At 43.6% G+C, this 25,434-nt stretch overlaps 1 protein-coding gene across 1 annotated transcript in view; it reads right to left on the bottom strand.

Annotated features, from left to right (window-relative positions):
• Window positions 1–1,199: 1,199 nt before the first annotated feature.
• LOC143691649 (uncharacterized) overlaps window positions 1,200–25,434 on the bottom strand; it is a 61,155-nt gene continuing 36,920 nt past the window's right edge. Inside the window, exons 3-4 of the mRNA XM_077170454.1 lie at window positions 4,012–4,098; window positions 1,200–1,781 (exon numbers count right to left, since the gene is read on the bottom strand). Of these exons, the coding sequence (XP_077026569.1) occupies window positions 1,456–1,781; window positions 4,012–4,036 (351 nt within the window). The 5' untranslated portion in view covers window positions 4,037–4,098 and the 3' untranslated portion in view covers window positions 1,200–1,455. The remainder of the gene's footprint in view (window positions 1,782–4,011; window positions 4,099–25,434) is intronic.

Genomic DNA, 25,434 nt, shown 5'->3' with positions numbered 1-25,434 from the left:
AAACTAAAAAAAAGGAAAAATCTCTACACAATTACTGTGCTGGTTTTAAACTGTTGTGTACTCCCCAAAAGGCCATGTTTTTTAATCCTCATTCAGTAATGCTGGGTGGGATCTTTTTTATTAACTTGCTTCCTTGGAGATATGACCCACCCAGTTGTGGGTGGGACCTTCTGATTAGGTGGTTTCCATACGGATGTGTTTCTACCCATTCAAGGTGTGGTTGCTTCCTGGAGTCCTTTAAGAGGGAACCATTTCGGAAAACGCTTCAAAGCCAACAGTAGACTCAGACATTTGGAGATGCAGAAAGAAAATGCCCCCCAGGGAAGCTGGGGGCATTTTGAAAGGAGAAGCCAAAGACCCTAGCAGATGTCAGCAACATGCCTTCCCAGCTCACAGAGGTGTTCAGGACTCATTGGCCTTCTTGAGCCAAGGTATCTTTGCCTGGATACTTTAGTTTGAACATTTTTATAACAACTTAATAAATTCCCTTTTTAAAAGCTATTCCATTTCTGGTATATTGCATTCCAGCAGCATTTATAAACTAAAATAAATACCAAATATGCTTTCCTGGTCCTGCATGCTCATGCAGCAGTGTGAAAAAGAGCAAGCATTTTTGACAAAAGGTAAAACCCCAATTCTCTTACCAACAGAAAAACAGAAGTTAATTCATTGCCCTGGCCATCAAAAAAAATTATAACATCTCTCTAATAACTGGGATGACAAGGCAGCCAAAGCTGCAGCCCAATCAATCAAGCCCCTTCTAAGCCTCATCCCCACACCTCTTAACTTGGTACGTGCACCCTCTTATTCCCCACTTAAGCAGAAATGAGCTGCCTAGCTGGAATTCACTCCTGGACATGAAAAATAATCATTTCCTTCCCTCTTCCCCATTCTCACTTAGCTAATGCCTCTCCTAGGCCCACTCACTTCTATCCTCTTGCTATTAATTGACCCTGCATTTTTAGGCTTCTCACCAACTTTATTTCCTCCAGACCAGAAGCCTTTCACAACAAACTAATGCTGATGTGAGGATTTTCAGTCGTTCCTACCATCCCTCTGGTCTCCTCCCCTCTCGGTTTAAATGAGATAGGCAGAAAGTTCTACCCCCACTCAGGTAAGGCCTATACCCACCCCACCCCCCCCCCACTCACACCCCCGCATAAGACAGAAGGAGCTACAGAAGATGGAACCTTGTCCCTCAGCAACCCTTAAGATTAAGGGTCAAGAACTCTCTGATGGGAAAGTTGAGGCAGGCTAGATCGGGACCTGGAGAGGGGAGAGAAGTCCTTGAGCAAGGACAGTTTATCAAGGTCAAGAAGTTCTGTGTCCCCATAGACAACCTGCCCAGAGGCTACCTGCTTATAAGAAACACCTGGGAACAGACAACCCAGCTGAAGGCAAATGACCCTCACCTGAGTGGATCACTACAGAGAAGGGTAGAGTCAAACGCACTATCTACCACCAGGCACCACCCTTAAGAGAAGGGAGGGGAGAAGAAATCAGGAGAAAGCCCTGATCAAGGAAGGGAGGAGGGAGAATAAGTAAAGCTAATCTATAAAGGCAAATGGTCTCACATTGCCTATTGCCTCTCATCTTTCTCACCTCTTTGTGAGAGTGCTCACATGTCCTCTTACATGTGTACCTGATAACTTTCTTACCTACTTGCTCTATCTGTGCTGTGCACTCAAATTCTTTCTCATGGTACAGCCAAGGACCTGGAAGCTGAAATGCAGCAACACCATGAAGACAGGGACTTTCTATGAGGGTAGGGATCTCTTTTCCTTTAAAAAAAAAAATGTTTGAGGTATAGTTTACACACAGGGAAATGGCACAAATCTTAAGCAAACAGTTTCATGAATACATATGCCAGGTAAGCCACACCTACCAAGATAAAGAATACCTGTCACCCCAGAAACTTCTTTCCTGCCCCTTTGCAGTCAGCCTCTCCCATCCACTCCGTACTCCAGGTAACCCCTGTTCTAATTTCTGTCTCCACAGATTAGTTTACCTGTTCTAGAGTTTCATGTAAATAGAATTATACAGTATGAACTCCTTTGTACCTGGCTTCCTTTGCTCAACATGCTTTTGAGATTCACCCTTGTTCTTGCATATATTGGTGATTTGCTCCTTGTTATTGTTCAGTAGTATTCCATTGTATGAACATGCTTCAATTTTGCTTATCCATTTTCCTGTTTATTGATACTGGATTATTTCCAGTTTGGGGCCATTATTGATAAAACTATAAAGTTGTTATGAGCATTCTGATACAACTCTTGAGTTGTACCTAGGAGTAGAATTGCTGGGTCATAGGGTGTATTGGTTTGTTAAATGGTGCTAGAAATGCAGTATACAATAAATGGGTTGGCTTTTATAATGGGAATTTATTAAGTTATGATTTTATAGTTCTTAGGCCATGAAAATGTCCAAACTAAGGCATCCAAAGAAAGATACCTTGACTCAAGAAAGGCCAATCTGGGAAGGTACATGGCTGGCTTCTGCTGTTCCTTTGGTTTTTCATTTCACACAGCTTCTCCAGGGGTGTTTTCTTTCTGTATCTTCAAACATTTGGGTCTCCTCTTAGCTCTAAAACTTTTTCCAAAATAGTTCCCTCTTAAACGACTCTAGTAAGCAACCGTACCTTGAATGGGTAGTGTGGTAGTTAGATTCAGTTGTCAACTTGGCCAGGTGAAGGCACCTAGTTCTGTTGCTGTGGCCATGAGCCAATGATACGTGAACCTCATCTGTTGCTAATTATATCTGCAGCTTAGGAGGCGTGCCTGATGCAATGAATGATGTTTGACTTAATTGGCTGGTGCTTAAATGAGAGAGCACAAGGTCGCACAGCCTAAACAGCTCAGCATTTCTCATCTCAGCACTTGCAGCTCAGCCTAGGCCTTTGGAGATACAGAAAGAAGTCACCCCGGGGAAAGTTGTTGGAACCCAGGGGCCTGGAGAGACGGCCAGCAGAGACCATCCTGTGCCTTCCCACGTAAGAAGGAGCTTCAGTAAAAAGTTAGCTTCCTTTCCTCTGAAGAACTGACGAAAAAAGTCCCCTTTTATTAAAAGCCAATCCATCTCTGGTGTGTTGCATTCTGGCAGCTAGCAAACTAGAACAGGTAGAAACACATCTCCATGGAAGCAAGTTAATCAAAAAGATCCCACATAGCAATGTTGAATTCAGATTAAACAACGTGGCCTTTCTGGGGTATACAACAGTTTCAAACCAGAACATAGGGTAAGTACATGTTTAATGTTATAAGAAACTGCCAAATAGTTTTCCAAAATGGATGTACTGTTTTAACATTCCCACCAGTTATATTCTTCCTGGAGATCACCAAGTAGTTAAAAGCTCCTTACTTACAATATTACTGATATGAAATCATACAGAGACATTACAGAGCAGTGAATGAAAGACTTGTGTAAAGTCAGAGGCCAATGAGTTTTGTTTTAAAATAGTATTACTAATGAAACATTACAAGTGAACTTGTCTTTAATTTTCAGTAGTGAAAAAAAGCCCATTTCCAGTTTTCAAAAATCTTAAAGATGAAAGGAACCTTGTCCCTTTCTAAGTCCTCATTTTTTACAGGAGTAAAACTTAAGGTCTAATAAGATAAGGTGGTCTGTCCAAGAGCAGTGGAGGCCCCTGACCAAGATGGCCTTAGCTTCCCTTTAGCTGGACTAAAATTTAGACAGTTTTCTCCGTGACTCCAGGTCCCTGACCTCCCTCTCCCTCTGCTCTTACAGTATCCAGACACCTGAGAGGCCCCTAATTAGGTGGTTCCTTATTTGCCTTTTCTTCCCTCATGGGGCCCAAGTGTTCCTAATTGCAACCTCAGTAACTTCATCACCCCATCTCAGTGATCAACCTTTCACCCTTCCACCCACGTCTTCAACCCACTCCCAGCCTTTACAAAGCTTACTGTCCTTGGTTTCGAACAGAGCTCTATTCTCTACTTCAGTGTTCTACTCTCTCTACTCTACCATGGGAGCTATGAATAAAGTCATCCATACCTGTTTCACATTGTCCAGTGTACATTTTTCTTTGATACTCCAAAGGTAGCCAAGGTATCTTTGGCCATGAGCCCCCTCTCCTAGCAGCTTCAAAAAAGATTCAATTCAAGGAAAAATTGTTTGCAAATGCAGTTTCAAGACAAGTTCCCCAACACTCCCTTCTAGGCAAACTGCAACCCCTAAACTCTGGAGCTCAAACTTGCTTAATCCTACTTCAGTTTTCTTTCCACAGCTACACTATACTTCTCCAGGTTTCCAATTTTCTCATCTGTAAAAACTTTTTCCAATAAAATATTACCTATGGGGTGGGCAATGGGGGCTCAGTGGCAGAGTTCCCACCTGCCATGCCTGAGACTCAGGTTCAATTTCCAGTGCCTCCCATGTAAAAAATGTTTGTGTATGTATATATATATATAACCTATGACATAAGAGGATGGGGGCCCACTTCCATGGGCTTTGGCAACTGCCCTCTGGAAGAGACCAACAGTTGTTCTGTTCAAACATTGGGAATCAAACATTTGCAGTTTCAGGTACCCTAAGCCAGTGCTTCTCAAACAAAGATTTGCAAACCAGTTACCTGAGGACCTTGTTAAAATGCTTCACATAAGAAGACAGCCTGAAAACAGTGTATTCCAAACCCCCCTAATGATAAAAACCACTCACATCCAGGATTTTGGTACCAAAAAAAAGCAAAAACAAACAAAACCAATCACATTCCAATTTCCCAGTTTGCCTGGGAAATGCAAATTTATTAGGTTTGAGGGGGACCCGTACAGAAGTTTGGCAGATGATGCCCTTCAAACACAATTTGAATCGCTCTATTCTGTTACAGCTCCAAGATTTCTTCATTCTTTCATTCATGTGACTTTAAGGTTAATTTCTGAATTGTCTTCTTCAGGTCTCCCCAAAACTCTGTTTCTTCACATTTATCTTAATCTGTTTCCCACAGTGATTCTGAAAGGACTGTAGGTATTCCCCAAAGGGTATTTTAGAAAGTTTAATTATTACTTATGTGGAAAAAAATTTACTGTAGCCCCTTAGCATAAACCTTCTGTTAGAGAGTGCCTGGCAAAGGAAATCTCAGAAGGGGAGGCCAATTTAGGGATAGAAGGCAGAATGTTTCATGCAGCTTTAGCAGGAAGAGTCTGTCAAAGTTCAGCTGGTTTGGGGAACAGAGGAATCGTTCATTAGGATTAGCAGTCATTGTTTGGGTAATCTGCATTACCCAAACAAAGGGATGGAGAGGAACAGATGGGGGCTAAAGTTCTGTGCAAGGGGATGGAGTGGTAGAGCTGTGGGGAACAAATGTAGGCTAAGATCACAGTGGAAAATTCTAGCTCTTCAGGGTGTCACAATCTCTCATCTTGGTCAGGGAAACTGAGTCCAATACCATGATTTGGCCATATCTTGGTTTGTTCAGTGCTCTGGGTTTATACAACTTCTGACAATAGCTGTCTGAGATTCTAGTAATAACAGGAACCAGGACTTCCTATAACTTTTGCATTTGTAGTTGAATTCTGGTCATTTGTCAATCGAGTGGTTGAACAGTGGAGAAGACAGTGATTGTGGAAACAAATATTAGCATGAGAATGATAAGGTCTGGAACAATATTGCTTAGTTGTTTTCATAATGCCTCACTTGGGATTAGCAGGGAAAACAAATCCCATCCTCACCCTGAGTCTGTAGAGAAAGGGTCTGATATTTGTAGGTTAGGTAGCACTTTCTTTGTTGGTCCTCTTATTTAGCCAAAGTAAAAAAGATTACAGGGAGGAACTTTTAGAACCTCATTTTAGCAATTAAAAACATTAAACAGAGAGAGGTAAGACAGCCAATAAAAGGAAAAGAAAGAGACAAGAAAAGCATGACAGTCAATGACTCCTAGCCTTCTGAATCCTGATTCCAAGTCTTGGGTAGAAACTGCTTACAACTAGCTGCCTGGTATCGACTGAGTTTCTTGGGAAAGTGATTGTCTTCATGATGCTTTCTGCCTTTTTATAAAGTCCCTCCCAAGGATGTTCCAGAGCAGTCTTTCATTGGTATCATTTATAATAAGCCAGTTCTCTAGACTGAAGGTATGCAGGGGGTCCTGAGGTTTATCCTGCCTGGACGAGTTGATAAACTTGGATGTTCTGCATTAATCCTCTATCATTTTGTCATATTATTACTGGACAAAGGCCATGGATTCTTTTGCCCGATGTGCTCAATAACCAATTCCTGAGACCCCAGGGTTTCAAAAAGAGAAAGAGTTTATTACTATGCATGTAGTAGGAGAGCAGACAGCCTAACGGCCCAGAATCTGTCTCCCCGAGTTTAAGGGGTGTGCTGGTTTGAAATGATGTATGTACCCTAGAAAAGCCATATTTTAATCCTAATTCCATTTTGTAAAGGCAGCCGTTTCTTCTAATCCCTATTTAGTATTGTATGTTTGAAACTGTAATTAGATCATCTCCCTGGAGATGTGATTTGATCAAGAGTGGTTGTTAAATGGATTAGGTAGAGGCATGTCTCCACCCATTTGGGTGGGTCTTGATTAGTTTCTGGAGTCCTATAAAAGAGGAAACATTCTGGAGAATGAAACAGATTCAGATAGAGCAGAGAATGCTGCAGCACCATGAAGCAGAGAGTCCACTAGCCAGTGCTTTGGAGATGAAGAAGGAAAACACCTCCCGGGGAGCTTCATGAAACAGGAAGCCAAGAGAGAAAGCTAGCAGATGACACTGTGCTCGCCACGTGCCCTTCCAGCTGAGGGAGAAACCTTGACTGTGTTTACCATGTGCCTTCTGCCTTGAGAGAGAAACCCTGAACTTCATCAGCCTTCTTGAACCAAGGTATCTTTCCCTGAATCTTTCCTTTGACTGGACATTTCTATAGACTTGTTTTAATTGGGATATTTTCTCAGTCTTAGAACTGTAAACTAGCAACTTATTAAATTCCCCTTTTTAAAAGCCATTCCATTTCTGGTATATTGCATTCCGGCAGCTAGCAAACTAGAACAGGGCGGGGGGGTTCAAGACTTTTAAGGTTTTTAGCAAGAGGAGATGAGGTCATTTTGGATAGTAAGTTCAAAGCAGAAAAGGATACAGGGTTATCATTATCATTTCAATAGGAGAACATAAGTTGAAAGGAGAGGAGGTGGAGCTATCACTTCAGCAAAGGAGATGAAGTCATTTCAGGTAGTAAGTTTAAAGCAGGGAAGGAAACAGTATTAACATAAGTTGAAAGGAAGAGAGACAGAGCTACCACTTCAGTACTGAAGGTGTGCGCTAAAAGGAAGGGAGACGGTTATCTTTCAATAGCAGAGTCTAGCCAATATAATTTCCAAATGTCTGGGGCTGAGAATAGTTAATGGCTGACTTCATTAGCATTAGGGCCTTTGCCCTACAAGAAAATGACCAGGTAAAGGAGTAACAGCTCTTACAGTCACAAAGGCACAAGATAAGGGCTTTGACAATCTTTTCAGATAGCAGGGCAGCTGATTTATAGTTTAAGAATTTAGGTATTCCTCTCTGTCTACTCCAATATTCCAGAAAGTAAAAAGGAATATCTATATAATGATTCAGTAATCAAAATCATACCTTAAATCCTGATTTCTCAATTACAATATTGGAAGGTAAAAGAGCAGAGTCAAGGAAGGGGATGAGACCCATGGATATATGGGATACTCAGTGACTAGCTCACACTAGGATAGTCTCTGAGTTCTTGTTAGAACAACCCTAAAGGCCATGAGAGTTAAGGGAAAGCTTTTGGCCACGGCACCTAATGTTCCCTCTGATATTGTACAAGTTACCATTAATCCATTCTATTTTCTCAGATGACTGGGAGTGGTAGGGGCAGAAAAGCTTCATTCAACAGAGTCTTAAAGAGTTCCTTAATTACATTTCCTGTAAAATGGGTACTTCTATCACTGGGCAAATTAAGTAGGTTCTCCCTAAGTGGGAAACATGAAGTCTAAACATTTCTTTGCTACTGTCAGAGCAGTTGCTTTACAGCAATGAAAGGTATCTACCCAACCAGAAAACAGTTACAGAGTAGTAAGAACATATTTATATCTCATAAGGAAGTAAGTGAATTAAATCCATTTGTAGAAGTTTAAAAAGGCCTAAGGGCTTGACTCACATGGCTATTCCATCTTTAGTTTTCCCAGGAATTGCCTCGCATTTTTCTCATAATTAGACCTTACTTATGGGTTTTGAAAGGAAGAGCACAGAAGAAAAGTGCCATTTTCATCTCATCACATCAAGGGTATATTCTATAAACATGATTTATGACTGTTGATGTTGACTTTGATCATCTGGATGAGGTGGTGTTTGTCAGGTTTCTCCACTGTAAAGATGGAGAAACCTGACACTTTCTACTCTATATACACTGTCTACAGCCCACACTTCCTTGAGGGTGGAGCATCTACATAAATTATTTGGAATCCTTCTGCACGTGATATTTTTTAACCAAGAAATAACTTTTAGACAAGTATTATTAACAGAGATATGGGCCCCAGGGGGCCCCTCAGTTTACAATCCTCCTCCTTCTGATCTCAAGGCTTGGGCAGTTGCCAGTGTGATTACTACTAGGGGACCCTGCCTCCTGGTTCTGATGGCCTAGGAGAGGTAGCCAAACTCGGAGAGAGGCCAACTCCTGGGAGCTGACAGTGAACATGTGTCCCATCAAATGAAATGTACAGGAGGTGCAGAGAGAGCCATGATGTATCCAATAAAAACACAGTTTTTACCTTCAGGGAAATAACAGGAAAGAAATAGAGCAAAAGGGAGTTCTTGTGTCCAGGTCATAAGGTAGTCCCTGAGAGTTAAAGATAATAAAGTCACAGTCCCCACCACCATGAAGATGATCACCTCATGGAAAAGATTAGTAGAAGGCCCATTATATTAGTTTGATCAATACTTGAATTAAGTGGTGCTGCAGGAACTCAGAGGAGGTCTTTCCAATTCAAAGTCAGGGTCGGGGAAGGAGGTTCAATAAAAGATTTGGAGAAAAGAAGAGAAGCCTAAACTGATTCTTGGTAGTAATAATTGCTAACATTATTGAGAGATTACTACCTCATTTCATCCTCTCTACAACCCTATATGGTAGGTGCCAATAAAATTCCCATTTTACTCCCCCGATGAATCCCAGAATGATTTGATCAGTGACTAGAAAAGTATTTGCAAGCCCCCTTCAGGGAATGGTGAGAGTGGGGAGAAATTCAACTTGCCCAAGTTGAATTCTTGATATTCTCACAAGCAGTGTGGACAACCAAAGCTATAGGCTAAGCCCCCAGACTTGGGGTTTGTTCATCTGAAACTTAACCCCACAAAGGATAGGTCAAGTCTACTTAAAATTTAGGCCTAAGAGTCACCCCCAAGAGAGCCTCTTTTGTTGCTCAGATGTGGCCTCTCTCTCCAGCCAACGTGAGGAGCAGTCTCACCACCCTCCTCCTCTCTGCCGGGGACATGACTCCCAGGGGTGTGGACCTTCCTGGCAACGTGGGACAAAGATCCTGGAATGAGCTGAGACTCAGCATCAAGGGACTGAGAAAAACTCTAGAATGAGCTGAGAATTAACATCAAGGGATTGAGAGAAACTTCTCCACCAAAAGGGGGAAGAGTAAAATGAGACAAAGTGGCAATGGCTGAGAGATTCCAAACAGAGTCAAGAGGTTATCCTGGAGGTTATTCTTATGCATTAAGTAGATATCACCTTATTGTTCAAGATGTAGTGGAGAGGCTGGAGGGAATTGCCTGAAAATGTAGAGCTGTGTTCCAGTAGCCATGTTTCTTGATTGAACAATGATATAGCTTTCACAATGAGACTGTGTGAATGTGAAAACCTTATGTCTGATGCTCCCTTTAGCTACTATATCAACAGAAGAGTAGAACATATGGAATAAAAATAAATAATAGGGGGAACAAATGTTAAAATAAATTCAGTTTGAAATAGTGGTAAATGAAAGTGAGGGGTAAGGGGCATGGTATATATATAGTCTTTTTTTCCTCTATTATCATTTTATTTCTTTTTCTGTTGTCTTTTTACTTCTTTTTCTAAATCGATGCAAATGTACTAAGAAATGATGAATGTGCAGCTATGTGATGATATTAAGAATTACTGATTGTATATGTAGAATGGAATGATAGCTAAATGTTTTGTTTGTTAATTTTTTTTAATTAATAAAAAAAGTTTAAAAAAATAAAAAAAATAAATTCCCATTTTACAGAAGAGGAAGCTGAGCTCCACTGAAATTCAGTGACTTGCCAAAGGTCACACAGCTCTGAAGTGGTAGAACTGAGCTGCCATAACTAGGCATAGCCAGTTGTAACTACCTTTAACCACAGTGCAACATGACAGATGACTGGTAGGTAAGCTGGAATGAGAAAAAAGGACTTAAGCAAAAGCAGTCAGGATGAGAAAAGGTGGCATGATAAGAGTACAGGATATGTTCCAAGAACTGAAGTAGTTCAGGATGGTTGGATCAATAGGGCAAGTGGGAAATGCTCGGAGAAAAAAGATGAACAGGCAGATAGAACTCTTATTACGAAGAGGAACTGTAGCAGGGAGCCCCTGTTTGCCCAGGCCATTTCCTCTCACAGCAACAGGCCCCTATTTACTCAGGTCATTTCCCCTTTGAGAAGTCTCCCAGGTCCCGATGACGACTGAAACTGTAAGTAGACAGGACACTCGCCCAGGAACAGTTGAAACTGCATGTAGGCAGGATAAGAAAAATTCCTGTAGAGACCCCTCCCCTTCTGCACATTGGCACGTAGCCAAGTGCCTCCCTTAAAACCCTGTGACAACCCCTGTTGGGGGGCTCAGACTTTCAGAGGTGACTCGGCTGAGCCCTGTGCTCATGGACTAAGAGAGCTTCCTGAAACTTCAGAGCCTCGATCCTGGTTCTTCCAGTGTTTCACATAACTTCCCGGAGGCTTGCAGCCTTTTCCCTGGTTTCATGCAACATTTCTGGGGGCTGTCCAGGATTGAGAGGCTGGTGATATTCTCACCTCCCTCACACATGGAGGCGGTGTCACCTGGACTGGAGACCCGACGGAATCCAATGTCAGCACTGGGGTTTTCCCCATCTTCCAGATTCCTGACCTCTCCAGGTGGAGCACCTGTCACCACCAGAGGAGCGATGAATCCGGGACAGTTTCTGGAACCAGGTTTCTGGGAGCACTGCCCATCTGACTGGTAAGCACCAGGGTATGTTAGGTATCAGACCACTCGTAAAAGGCGAAGGAGCCTGAGTGAAAGGGAAACCTGATTGCCTCCCAAGACTACCTGAGTCCCCTTGGTCTCTGCTCAGATGACCAAGTGAAATGGAAGTCTTCAGGTCTGGTTCTGGGAAGAGTGGTATCGGTTAAGTGTGTGTGACTGTGTGAGTAAAAGGAAGTCCTGGGCCATAGAAGCCACGCACCAGGCCGCAAGTGAGTTCAGACCCTGTGGTTCCTGCGACCTTGCTAAGGGCCAGGCCAGACCAAATGAAGCAACAGTGTGTCCAAAACTTTTCTGTTGTTTGTTTGTAAGCCCTCTCCCTAATCGTTGGTGCCACCGATATGGGAGGAGAAGCCAGTAAGACACCATTGCAGTGCATGATGTCCAACTTTAAGAAGGCTTTTACTGATGACTGGGGAGTCAAGCTGACTCCTGGGCAACTTAGGAAGTTGTGTGAGCTATAGTGAACAACCTTTGGGGTAGATTGGCCATCTGAAGGAACTTCTGAGTTAGAAAAGGTGAAGGCAGTTTATAGTGTAGTGATGGGGATGCCTGTCACTGTAGTTTCAGGGACACCTGAAACCCAGATCAATTTCCCTACATCATCACCTGGCTGGAAGTTGCAAAAAAGAAGACTTGCTTTGATGGGCAGTGCCAGGTGTTTCTCACCCAAGTAGTGGAAAAATCCCACAAGGAACCAATTGGCAAGCCTAAGGTCCCAGTTCTATCCAGTACACCAGAAGAAGAAGGGAACCCCCGCCCCCCACCGCCTTATTTTGTGTTGTCTCCACCTGTGGCTCTGCCAAGTTCCTCCGTGGTGACCCCAGACTCCTCCCACAGCCCCAAAACATTGCCTGAGGCCCTACTGAGTCCAGCTGTTCTTGAATTCCCTGAGCCATGGCAACTGTGGTCCTGGCCAGGTGTGACCACTCCATCCGCAGCCACACCCATAATGCCCCTGAAAGAAGCCCAAGGATCTCCCTATATCAATGCCCTGGGGGACATTCAGGAGGGGAGAAGAACCTTCATGTACACTTCTACTGACCTGCTGAACTGGAAGAATCATATGCCGTCCTACACTGAGAGGCTCCAGGCAATGATTGACCTGTTTCAGTCCATTGTCCGGACTCACCAACCCACCTGGCCCGAGTGCAACCAGCTACTTGTAACTCTCCTCAGCACTAAAGAACACCAGCACATGGTAGTAGCAGCACAAAAGCACCTGGAGGAGAGCGCCCCTGATGGCACCTTAGTCCCAGTCCAAATACTCTGCCTGCGGTTTTCTGGAAGACAGTCCAAAGTGGGACCCGGACATGACCAAGGTCAAAGAGGTCTTGCAGAAGCCAGATGAGCCCTTGAGCAATTGATGGAAACTTCTGCCAATATACACTGTTCGATCCTGAGGCCCCAGAGAGTCAAATATTGATAAATGCTGCCTTTGTGGGACAAGCAGCCCCCGACATTTGGCATAAGCTCCAGAAACTAGGGGGATTCGCAGACATGAACATGAGCCAGCTGATAGAAGTGGCCATGAGGGTGTTCATCAACTGGGATCAAGTAGGGGCCAAAGAAAAGAAACAAGAATTCAAATAAAAAGCACAGATAATTGCTGCCGCCTTTGAAAAGTGGGACCAAGGGCCCCAGTCAGGAACAACCCAGTAAGCCCAAGCGCCCTTGAGACGGAACCAGTATGCTTACTTCAAGGAAGAGGGGCACTGGAGAAATGAGTGTCCCAAAAAGACCACCTCATCAATGGCCAGGGGAAGACGGGAAATTGGCCCCCGACCTCATCCAGATCCCAACACCATTGCTGTAGCTGTCGATGAGCTCTGTGATTAGGACAGACCAGGTTCCATATTTTTAGGCCCCTGGGACTCCATGGTCAGAGTAAAATTGAGGGGCCGAACAATGGACTTTATGGTAGATTTCAGCGCCAAAACTCAGTGATAACCCAGCCCCTGAGAGATGCTTGCCCATTTTCCAGCTGGACAATAGATGCAGTGGGTGCCACTAGTATAGTGTGGAAGAAGCCATTCCTGAAGGCCAGAAAGTGCAGCATTGGGGGCCACTCCTTGTCACACCAGTTTCTGTACATGCCTGAGTGCCCACTGCCCCTACTGGGATGGGACCTCCTCAGAAAACTGTATGCCCAAATTACTTTTGGCCCAGAGGGAGAAGACTCTCTAAAAATTGAAGGCCCACAGAAAATCCTGTTTCTGACCACACCAGTGGGCAGAGTGGCGGTTGCACGAAGGGCCTAAAGCAGGAGGTGAGGTCTGCCCTAACCTGCCATTTCCAGACATCCCAAGTGTCTGGGCTGAGCACAACCCACCAGGCCTAGCCAAACACTGCCCCCCAGTGGTAACTGCCCTGAAGCCCATGGCATGCCCTGTGGCAGTGCAACAGTACCCAATCCCTCAGAGGGCCCTTGAAGGGATCCAAAGCCATTTAGCATGGCTGGAATCCCACCAGATCATCTGGCCCTGCAACTCCCCATGGAATACCATGCCATGGCACTACCCGTGAAGAAAGCTCAAACAGGGAAATTTCGCATGGTCCAAGACCTGCAAGCAGTCAACATGGCTGCGGAAACCATACACTCCATGGTTCCTTACCCATATACCCTCCTCAGCCTGGTCCCAGGGAAAGGCAGATGGTTCTCATGCTTGGATTGAAGGACGCCTTTTTCTGCATCCTGGTAGCCCCAGTCAGCCAGGAAATATTCACCTTTGAGTGGGAAAGACCCTCCATGGGAACCAAAAGACAGCATAGTTGGACTCTATAACTCCTCCACTATTTTTGGGCAAGCACTAGAGAGGGATCCACAATCATTCCCAGCTGAAGATTACAACTGCACTGTCCTACAATTATGTATATGACCTCCTGATGAATCCCTCAGTGACTGCAAGCGAGGGATGGAGCGCCTTCTCTGTCACCTGGACTAGGCAAGATACCGCGTGTCCTGGAAAAAGGCCCAAATTTGCCAGCAGCAAGTCAGATATCTGGGTGTCATGGTCAGGGGCATGTGTCAACTTGGCTAAGTGGTGGTACCTGTTTGTCTGGTTGGGCAAGTGCTGGCCTGTCTGTTGCAATGAGGACATTTCATAGAATTAAATGATGATCATGTCAGCTGCATCCACAGCTGATTACATTTGTAATTACATTTGTAATCAGCCAAAGGGGAGTGTCTTCTGCAATGCGTAATGCTTAACTGATCACTGGAAGCCTTTTAAGGAAGATTCAGAAGAGACAGGCGCTTCCTGTCTTGGCTGGTGAGCCTCTCCTGTGGAGTTTGTCCAGACCCTCCATTGGAATCGTCGGCTTCATAGCCTGCCCTGCGGATTTTGGACTCTGCTTCCCATGGTCACATGAGACACTTTTATAAATTTTATATTTGCGAGTGTTCCCTGTTGATTCTGTTTCTCTAGTGAACCCTAACTAATACACTGGGTTTTTACCTACAGTAAGGGGCCCGAACGTAAGCAGGTAGTCTGTGCCATTCCCACACCAACTTCCAGGAAACAAGTCAGGGAGTTTTAAGGGGCAACAAGGTTCTGCAGAGTCTGGATTCTGAATTATGGGCTCTTAACAAGACCCCTCTATGAAGTCACAAAGTGGGGCAGCAAGGACCCATTCCAGTGGGGGACTGAACAAGAGCATGCTTTCCAGCATCTAAGGGCGGCACTCACACAGGCCCCAAGTCTAGGCCTCCTGGACTTGGATAAACCCTTCAACCCTGTTTGTTCATAAGCGGGAAGAGACGGTCATCAGGATCTTAACCCAGACCCTTGGGTCATGGAAAAGGCCTGTAGCCTACCTCTCCAGGCAACTGGACAATGAATGTAGCACAAGGCTGACCTTCCTGCCAAAGAGCTGTCACTGCCACCACCCTCCTAGTCCACGAGGCCGGAAAGGTCACATTTGGGCAGGAACTGACTGTGCTGGCTCCCCATTCAGTCAACAATCTTATGGAGCAAAAGGGGCACCTCTGGTTGTCAAATGCAAGGCCTTACCAAGTACTAGGCCACCTTGTGTGAAACCCAAAACTTGCACCTCAGTGTCTGCCCTGAACCCCACCACCCTGCTGCCTGTCGGGTTGGGGCCTCCAAAACATGACTAAATAGAGACTATGGACAAAGTCTACTTCAGTTACCCAGACCTGAAAAACCAACTGTTAAAATGTCCCAGCATTGAACTGGTCACTGATGGAAGCAGCATGGTAAAAGATGGGAGACGTTATGCTGGCTTTGCAGTTGTCACCCTAGTAGACATACTAGAGGCAGAGGCCCTGCCCTCAGGAACATCTGCCCCAAAGGCCGAGCTCATAGCCCTCACCTGGGGGCTACAGTTGGCGACAGGACAAGAAATCAGTATCTACACCAACTCAAAGTTGTGTTTACAACCCTACATGTGCACGGGGTGTTATACAAAGAGTGAGGGCTAATAACGGCAGGGGGAAAGCACATCAAGCATGGGCCAGAAATCCTGGTCCCCCCAGTCTGGGCCCCCTCTGCCATGGCTATCATCCATTGCCACGGTCACTAGAAGGGAAACTCCTTAATGGCAAAGGGCAACCAGGAGGCAGATTTGGTTGCCAAATATGCAGCATTAGGGCAGTTAGTATTCCCCCCAAAAGTCAAACCGCTCATCGCTCCTTTCATTCCCCATCCACTGCAGTGGTGGAAGATTCAGCCAACATATTCCAAGTCAGAGAGTGACTGACTACACGAGGAAGGGAAGGAATGCCGTGAGGGATGGTGGGTATTGCACAATAGGCACATTGTAATTAATCCCCAGGAACTTAGTGTGTCCCCTAGTATAGCATGTCCAGTGCCAGACTCACTTTGGAGAGAAGGCCCTCACCCCCAGTCTAAACGCTCACCTCTACATACCTAAGCTTCCTTCCTGGGTAAAGCTAGCATGCAAGAGATGTGTTACCTGCTAAAAGAACAACGCCAAGCAGCCTAGTGCTAGATTTGGAGGCCTGCATAACCTACTAGCAGGACTAAGTCCATTTGAAAACCTATAGGTAGGCTTTAGAGAGTTGCCGCGGGCCCAGGGGTATCACTATCTCCTGGTATTCATCGACACCTTCTCAGGTTGGGTAGAAACATACCGCATGGCACCCTTCTCCATCGCAGCTGAGATCAGCTGACCAGCCCACGACTGAGGCCTGAATAACCATCACTGCCCTGCTCTAGCTCACCCGAAGCAGCTAGTCAATGCATGGCCAAAGCTTGAGGAGATCTCCAAGGCCTATTTCAGTACCCCCTGGAAGCTGACTGATCGACATAAGGCTGAAGATTGAGGAATCGACACATGGATATCCCGGCCTGCTGGGTCTTTGACTTACTGCCTTTTTCTCGCTCTTTGCATTTGTTCTTCATTTACCAGTCTTAGCTCTCCTGGAAGCAGGATGCCTGGAATTCTTCTCCGAGACCAATTTCACTTTAATCTGGTGGGATCCTTTCTACCCAGGTACTCTGTAACTGTCATCATGTTTCTCACTCTCATAAGTTTGCTCACTGTCCCTCTGGTCCCTTCAGGAGGAGATAATGCATGCCAAGCATGTCTCCAAACTGTTTATTCTGGGGAAGAGGTGAAAACCACCGTGGTGTGCTATCACCATGCCACCTGCCTGGGTCAGACTTTGACATGCGTGTTTAACACCATAAAATACACTCTCTGCCTAGGCACCTCAAAGTGCCTGGACTCCCAGTTGCCAAGTACAGTGGCAGAATTCCCTCTGTTGGCAAGGAGAGCCTGTATCATGTAGCACTTCTCCCTGTGCAACGGTCACTCTAAGCTATAGCATGTGCATGTCCTGAGGATACTATGTCATCATCGGTATCTCTTCCCTAAGGATAGGAGAGCGCCTCCAGTCACAGCCAAACTTCACCAGGCTATCCCCCCACCTTGTAGTCACTATAGCGACTCCTTTGACCCTACCAAATACACTGGGGAGTCAGTCGTGGCTCTTGCAGTACCCCAATATTCCCACTATGACAGAACATTGCGGAGCTGCCAGGGACTAGTAGCTGAGAGTTTCTTTACATTACACAAATATCTAAAACCCCTCACGAAATCCGGATGGAGCCCCTACTACATTCACAGTCATTCAAAACAAAGCACAGAAGCCCCAGAGCAAAGCACAAAGGTTCCAACTCCCCCCAGTTACCCCAGAGCTAGACCTGCAGAAAATCTGTTCATTGAACTACTGGAGCAGATTGCCTCTTCCCTCAATGTAATGTCATGTTATATTTGTGGGGGTATGGGGATCGGGGATCAGTGGACTTAGATAGCCCTGGGGGGAATCCAACCCTCTAAACCTTACTTTTCCAGACCTTCCAGAGCCCCAGGGCAGCTGGTGGAGCCTGGCAATGGTGATAATAGGAAAACGCTGTGTGGCGCAATGGCGCCGATTATTCTCTGTCCCCATGGGGGAACTGGTGTGCTCAGGAAGGCGAGTACTTCATGAGGGTGCAGGCCAGACAGTCTGAGAAGGGGATAAAAATGCCAGCCAAGCTATCCCTTATAAAATGCTTAACGCGACCAAGCATTGGAACAATGTAAATACCCCCGGCCCTTGGCAAGCCCTGGCTGGATTTTACTGGATATGCAGGAAAACGGCCTACAACCAGCTGCCCGCTGGGTGGATGGGGTCCTGCACAATCGGGACCATTAGCCCAGCTTTCTTCTTGGCCCCCTGTTCTGGGGTAGCCAGCTCGGGTACCCCCTATGGGCACTCAGAGAAAAACAGGGAGTGGCAGACAACATCCACATAGGGAGTTGGGAGATAATGAGTGGCCCCCGGAATGAATAATCCAATATTACGGGCCCACCACCTGGGCTCAGGATGGGCTGTGGGGATACCAAACCCCCATCTACATGCTCAACAATATCATCCACCTCCAAGCAGTTCTGGAACTAATAACTAATAGAACTTCACAGAACCTAGAAGCCCTAGCCAGTAAGTAGGACAAATCCGGGCAGCCATTTACCAAAACTGGGTGGCCCTAGATTATCTCTTAGCGGATGAGGGAGGAGTCTGGAAAATTCAACTGGACTGACTGTTGCCTCCAAACAGACAAACAAGGAAAAGCTATTAGAGAAATAACCAATGAAATGAGAAAACTAGCCCATGTCCCCATATAAACATGGATAGGGTGGAACCCAAGTGATCTGTTTGGAGCATGGTTCTCCATGTTCAGAGGGTTCAAAACCCTAATTGCTAGTGTCCTAGGCTTGCTAGGCATATGCCTCCTTGTGAAGCTAAGAGATGAATTTAAGAGAAACCTACGGAGAAAAGCTCCAAAGAAGCTAAGAGTGGATCCACAGGAAACAGAGGAAGCCACTGAAATCAGAAGCTGAAAGCATTGAAACCCCAGAGAGAAGGACCAATAGACACTAGCCCTGTGTCTTTCCATGTGACAGAGGTACCCTGTATACCAGCAGCCTGTCTTCAGAGTCCAGGGATCATCCCATTGCGGCCTTGAGTTGGACATTTTCATTGTCTAAGAACTGTAAATTTTAATAAATCCCCATTGTAAAAGCCAACCCATTTCTGGTATATTGCATTCTGTCAGCTTTAGCAAACTGAAACAGTAGACAACCATGTGTTTTAGTTTGTAAGCTGCTGGAATGCAGTACACCAGAAATGGAACGGCTTTTAAAAAAGGAATTTATTAAGTTGCAAGTTTACAGTTTTAAAGCCATGAAAATGTCCAAATTAAGGCAAGGCTATAAAAATGTCTAAACTAAGGAAACCAGGGAATGATACCCTGGCTCAAGAAGGCTAAAGACATTCGAGATTTCTCTCTCAGCTGGACAGGCATATGACATCTTCTAGCTTTCTCTTGAGGCTTCTTCAATGGCTTCTCCAGGGGCATTTTCTTTATGCATCTCCAAAGGTCTCTGGCTGTATCAGCTGTGTCGGCTTTTACCAAAATGATTCCCTCTTATAGGCCTCCAGTAAACAATCCCACCTTGAATGAGTGGAGACACAACTCCATGGAAACCATCTAATCAAAAGTTACCATCCACAGGGCAGTGCAACAGTGGCTCAGTGACAGAATTCTTGCCTGCCATGCCAGAGACCCAAGTTCAATTCCTGGTGCTTGCCCATGCAAAAAAAAAAAACAGAAAAAAAAACAAAAAAAAAAGGTTACTATCCACAAATGGATGGATCACATCTCCATGGAAACAAAAAGATCCCACCCAACAATATTTAATGAGGGTTAAAGATCTTGGCTTTTCTGGGGTACACAACAGATTCAAACCAGCATGCCAGGTTTCTGATTTGAAGAACTATAAAAGTAGTGGTAATATTATCACTTAAAGAAATTCAAGAAAAGGAATATATTTTGGGTAGAAGAAGATAAATTCAGTTCATTTTGAGTTTGAGGTGACTACGGGTCTATGGAATTGTGGGACTTTTTAGAGGCAGATGTAGATATCTCTGGAGTTCAAGAGAATTCTAGGTCAGATATTGTACAGTCAGATGCAAGATGACAAACTGTCTAAGTTTACCTGGGACTTAGGGTTTTCCTGAGATGTAGGATTTTCAGGACTAAAACTAGGAGAGTCCTGGGAAAACCCAGACAGTTGGTCACCTTAGTATAGGTCTGGGGCCCAAGAGAAATTTTGTTAGAGGTATACATTTGGGCACCATCAGCCTACAAGTGATAGCAGGGAGTACATGGAATCACCCAAGAAGAATGTTTGTGGTGTAAAGAGAAAAATGCCAAGGAAGGAATACTGAGGAATGTTAACACTGATGAAAAGGTAGAGAAATAAAATCTGGCCAAAGTTGTTTGGCACTGTTGGTTGCCCACGCCAATAGCCATTCTTCATTCTTTAATTTTGAGTAGCAATGTACTCAGTTCTGAGGATGAATCATGACTGGTTGAAGCCAGGCATGGCAATCCCTTCCCCCTCTGCCAGTTGCGGGACTAAGAGTGGGTATGTGACCCAATCCTGGCAAATGAGACTCGTGTAACTTCAGCAAACATCAACTGATTTCCTACCTAGTGCCAAGGCTCAGCAGAGGAAACAGCAGGGCACAAAATTCTTGCTTTCAAGAAGATTATAGTAGCAGGGGACAGATAATAAAGAAAGATATTTGTTAGATATTGATAATTCCTAAAAAGAGAAAGCTGAGTATGGAAAATAAGGAATAATGGGTTGAGGTACAATAATATTTTATTTAGAGTGATCAGGGCAGGCCTTTCTGGTGAAATGGCATGAAATGTATGGGACTCTGTCCTAGTAGATACAAATATCACCTACCAGGGGTTTCAGAACCACTTGTACCATGGAGGGAGGTAATGTATCAGTGAACCAGGTCAGAGGGAAAGAGCCTGGATCCTTGACAATACTACTGAGCATTCAAAACCCATCCTAACTGATACAGGGTTGGAAAAGGAAGGACAAAATGGTGATGTCTTAGTTTCCTGGGGCTGCTGTCACAAAGCACCACAAACTGGGTGGTTTAAAACAACAGAAATTTATTGTCTCAGTTCTAGAGGCAGGAAGTCTGAAATCAAGGTGTCAGCAGGGCCATGCTCCCTTTGAATGCTGTGAGAAAGAATCCTTTCTTGCCTCCTCCGTGTTTCTAGGGGTTTGCTGACAATCCATGGTGTGCCCTGGCTTGTAGCTGCAGCCCTTCAACCTCGTCCTCCATCGTCACCTGGCCTTCTCCTCTGCTCTGTCTCTTCTCTTCTCATAAGGAGACCAGTTATATTGGATTAAGGGCCAATCCTACTCCAGTATGACCTCATCTTAATTTAACTCATTCCATCTGCAACAACCCTATTTTCTAATAAGATCAAATTCTGAGGTGCTGGGAATTAGGACTTCCACATCTTTTTTGTGGGGCATAATTCAACCCATAATAGTTGGCAAGAAAATTAGGAAAGAGTTATGATCTAGAAACCAAGAAGAAGGAGTCAACAGTTCCAACTGCCAAGTAAGAAAAGGGCTTGAAAGTGTCCAGCGGTGACTTTGGCAAGGGTGGTTTAGCAGAGCGGTGTGGGAAGAGTTAAAGTGTATTACCACAACTCTTTAAGGAGCTTGTGGTGGAAGTGGAAGGAGAATGCAATTGACGGATAATGAACCCAGGGGGAAAAGACACTTATGTACGAACAGTTTCCCTTCTCAGGAAAGAAAAAACTAAAGCTCTTTCAATGACCTTCAAAGCCCTTGCTACCTCTTTGATCTCATCCCCAACACACTTCCCTTGCTTTTGTGAGGCTTTAGTCACCCTGACCTCCTTGTGCTCCTCCAAGGAGCTAGCTGAGCTTTGGCATTGCTCCTTTTACTCTTCCCCAGTTATCTATGGCTCTCCAGTGCTTCCTTCGGGTTTCTACTCATGGTCACCTTTTCAAGGAGCTTCCCTGACCACCCTACATTAAATCACAACACGGCTATGTCCACCCTGGCATTCCTAAGCTCCTGTGTAATTTTTTCTTATCATATTTATTGCCCTCTGACATACTGTATGTTTTACTTATTTAATTGTTCACTATCTCCCCCTGCTAGAATAAGAGCTCCATGAAGACAGTGACCTTGTTTTGTTTACAGCATTGAGAACATCATGTGTCACACAGTAGTCTCTCAATAAATATTTGTGGAATGAATGAATGTGTGCCAAAGGAGTGGCAGGGAGAGTATATGAGTTTAGATAAAGGAGTCAATATTGTGAAACTGGGTGTCAGAAAAGACTCGGGTCTGAAAAGGCAATGAACAAAGTACACTAGCATTTATTGGGCACACACTATCCACTAGGAATTGTTTCAAATACTTAACATAAATTATCTTTAAAGCTTCTAAATAAGCCTAGAATATAGATACTATTATGACTTCTGTTTTCCAGGCAAAGAAATTAAGGCCCAGGGAAGTTAAGTCACCGGCCCAAGGACTTATCAACAATTAGCAGTGTAACTGCGATGACATAGCCAGATAGTGTCTTCCAGAGCTGTGCACCTAACCACTAAGCTATACTGCTTTTAAGGATTCAGGCTCAGTAGAGAGAAAGAGAAAGATATTTCAAGCAGAGTCAAAGGCAAGAATTTACAAGATTGTTTAGAAGAGAATCAAGAGCCCAGACTGGATACAGAGGAGAATTCATGGGAGGAAAGGAGTGGGAGATGAAATTAGAAGGATAGTTTGGGATCAGCAGGTGGAAGGTCTTGAGTACTAGGCTTAGAAGTTTGGATGCCATTAGGAATTTTAATTGAAAGTTATGGTAGATGTGTGATCAGAGGAGTAATAAAATAGAAATAGCATTTTGGTAGCTCTCAACATGTTAATGGCCTTCAAAAATAAAGCACACATAGTTAGGGGGTGCTGGAACAGTGAGAGAAAATCTTTCTCATCACCAAGCACAAACCACAATGTATTATCATTATATATGATAAAAAGATGGAAAGATAACCAGTTATTTTCAATAACTTTCCCTGTTTCCATCAGACATATGTGGATGTCCAAGTCTATAATCAGCTCTTGTTGAAGGCGATTGATATAGTAACAATCTCATGTCTTACTTGTGTACTGTGTGTTATATTGCTTATATGCAGTAATTTAATCTGCACAGCAACCTGTTGTTCAGAGAAAGAAACTGATGCTGGGGGTGGGGAAGGCAAGCTGGGGGGATGCTAAGTCCTTTAACTTTTTTTTAGAATCATAGACGGTTAAAATGGAAAAGAATGTGACCCACATTAACTCTCATTTAATGAATGAATTTTCTCTACAACATTTGAAGATCTCTAGAGTTCTTCCTTTTGAGTCATGCTTGCCTCTGAGCAGGGGAATTGGGCAGCATTCCACATCCTTTAGCAGTGAGCTCAGGAAATAAAAATACATTGGAGAAAACATCATTAATGTCTCAAAGGTCTTTAAAGTGCTGCTTATGTTTGCAGTGCAAAAATATTTATCCATATAAAAAGGTAATACAGGAAAGTTTAGTTTATTTTCCCCTCCTAGACCAGCATATTTCTACATAATTGTTTTCTCATATGCCAGAAGCACAGGAAGGGAATTCAGGGGGAAGTAAAGCAATATTTACTCAGTGCTACTGTATGGTAGATTTTTTATTCACATTATCTCATTAAATTCTCACAACAGCATTATTTTTCCCACTTAATACAACATATAGGAACTTTGCCTAAATTCACAAAGACCTATAAGTGGCCAAACTTGGAATTCCAATCCAGGTCTGACCAACTCTAAAGACTTCCTTTTCTAAAATGTGCTTCTTACTTACTTGTCATAGTAATTTAATTTAATTTTTCATTAAATTTGCTCTCCCTCAACAGCCTGCTTGTACAGTTTCTGGTTTCAACAAATAATGCCTTGAGCATGCCAGGGAGGAAATAAGCATAAGCCTACACATTTGAGACAGTGTCTAGAAAAATCTTCCACAAAAGTTGCTCCCATCCCATCCTATAGTAAAAAACTCTAAGAACTTTGCTCCACTATTTTTGTTAGGCTATTTCAACAAGAACTCTTAATATGCACAGTGTGCCTGGCCCCACCAATTTTGCAGTGATAGGAAGGTAGAACCTAAGGCTTTAGAACATGGACATGAAGGTTGCTGGCTGAATGTAGCTGCTGCTCAGGTACAAAGTGGCCTGGCCAAGCACTACCTTGGCTGCATGGGCTGTCTCACCCCATGCCCAAGCTCCTAGCCACGTTTCAGCTCTTCTGGTGAAATCAACATTTATAGCCCTGACATTTTTCACATTTTCTAAGGCATGCCTCCCAGGGGCACATTAGGACCACAGAAACCCTGTGTATGATATATAATGGTAACAATTAGACAGAGGTATTGCCAACTTGCTCCAGTAATTTCAATAGCCACCTATTGAGAATCTGTTAGGGGCTGACATTACAGGAGAAACAAAAAACTATAGAATATAGACTGGACCCTAAGTTCAGTAAAACCTTCAGACATAGCCTGAAACAGCTCAAAACCAATTCTCTCTCTTCCTTTCACAAAAATAACTATTAAACTCTTACTGACTTTAATATTCAAGCATATTCTAAAAAATCAAGGAGTGTTCTCTTTCTATTTTTCCCCCTGCCAGTAGTTGAACAAATTATCTAACTATGAATTTACATCATAGTTTCTATGGAAACAAACTTCAAGAAAAAAATTAATTCCCTGTATTAAATTGAATTGTAAGAGGACAAACTTTCTCTTAGTTTGGGTCCAGATCAACTTTATATAAAAAATCTCTAAACTATGTATTTTAAAAAATTAAACATGTAGACTTTTAAAATTAAAATATATATAGAGAGAATATAACTTGCTGCCTGCCTTCAAGGATAGCCTTCATATGAATCTCAGCAGTTACCTTAGATTTCAAACTATACCTGTTAAAAAATAAACTCTGTAAAGAGACAATCATATACAGTCACCCTAAAGTCAAATATTCTGCAACTTAATAGCTCTGGGAGCTTCATTAAGTGACTTAACCTCTCTGTGCTTCAGTAAACCTGCCTGTAAAATGGGATTATGTAAAATCCCTACTTGAGAGTGCTGTGGTGGGGATTAAATGAGTCAATGCATATAACCTTCTTAAAGTAGTACCAGAAACACAGAAAACATTGAATAAGTAGCTATTATTATTAAAACTATCAACAAATATTATTATATCCCTGCATGAGTTAAATAGGCTACAATTTTCATAAAGTTAGCACAGAAGTTCCCCTCTGTTGGTTAGTTCAGGAATTGGAGTATATTTTTACAAGAAACATTGTAAGAGATGCTTAATTCTTAGGCTCTCAAACAAAAGGCTCTTTTAAGCCATGCTATCACTTAAGATTAACATGTTTGCAGTTTAAAGCAAATTTAAGACCATGCAATTGTAACAGAAAATAAAAGAGAACAGTGATTAAAATGTCAGTAGCTTTTTATTTATCTTAGAAGTTGGCACTTAAAGAAAAGCAGAGTAGAATAAAAAGAATGAAGAGGAATATAAAAATTTGTGACATAAGAAGAAACATCTGGGTACTTGAAAGGTTTTAGAGGTTGTTGCTCTAATTTTTAAGGTCTTATTTCACTCCAGGATTTATATGGCTTTTTACCCCAGCCATTACTATAGGTGAGTTTGCACTTGTACACAGAATTGAAAGACAAACACAGAGAAGACAAAAGGAAGATATCTTTTCCTTAAAAAGGATGTGCATACATGTGGACAAAGGAAACAAAACAAAAAAACCTGT

Source organism: Tamandua tetradactyla, chromosome 7, assembly GCF_023851605.1.
Source record: "Tamandua tetradactyla isolate mTamTet1 chromosome 7, mTamTet1.pri, whole genome shotgun sequence".
NCBI lineage: Eukaryota > Metazoa > Chordata > Mammalia > Pilosa > Myrmecophagidae > Tamandua > Tamandua tetradactyla.
This window is presented reverse-complemented; position numbering and strand designations above follow the sequence as displayed.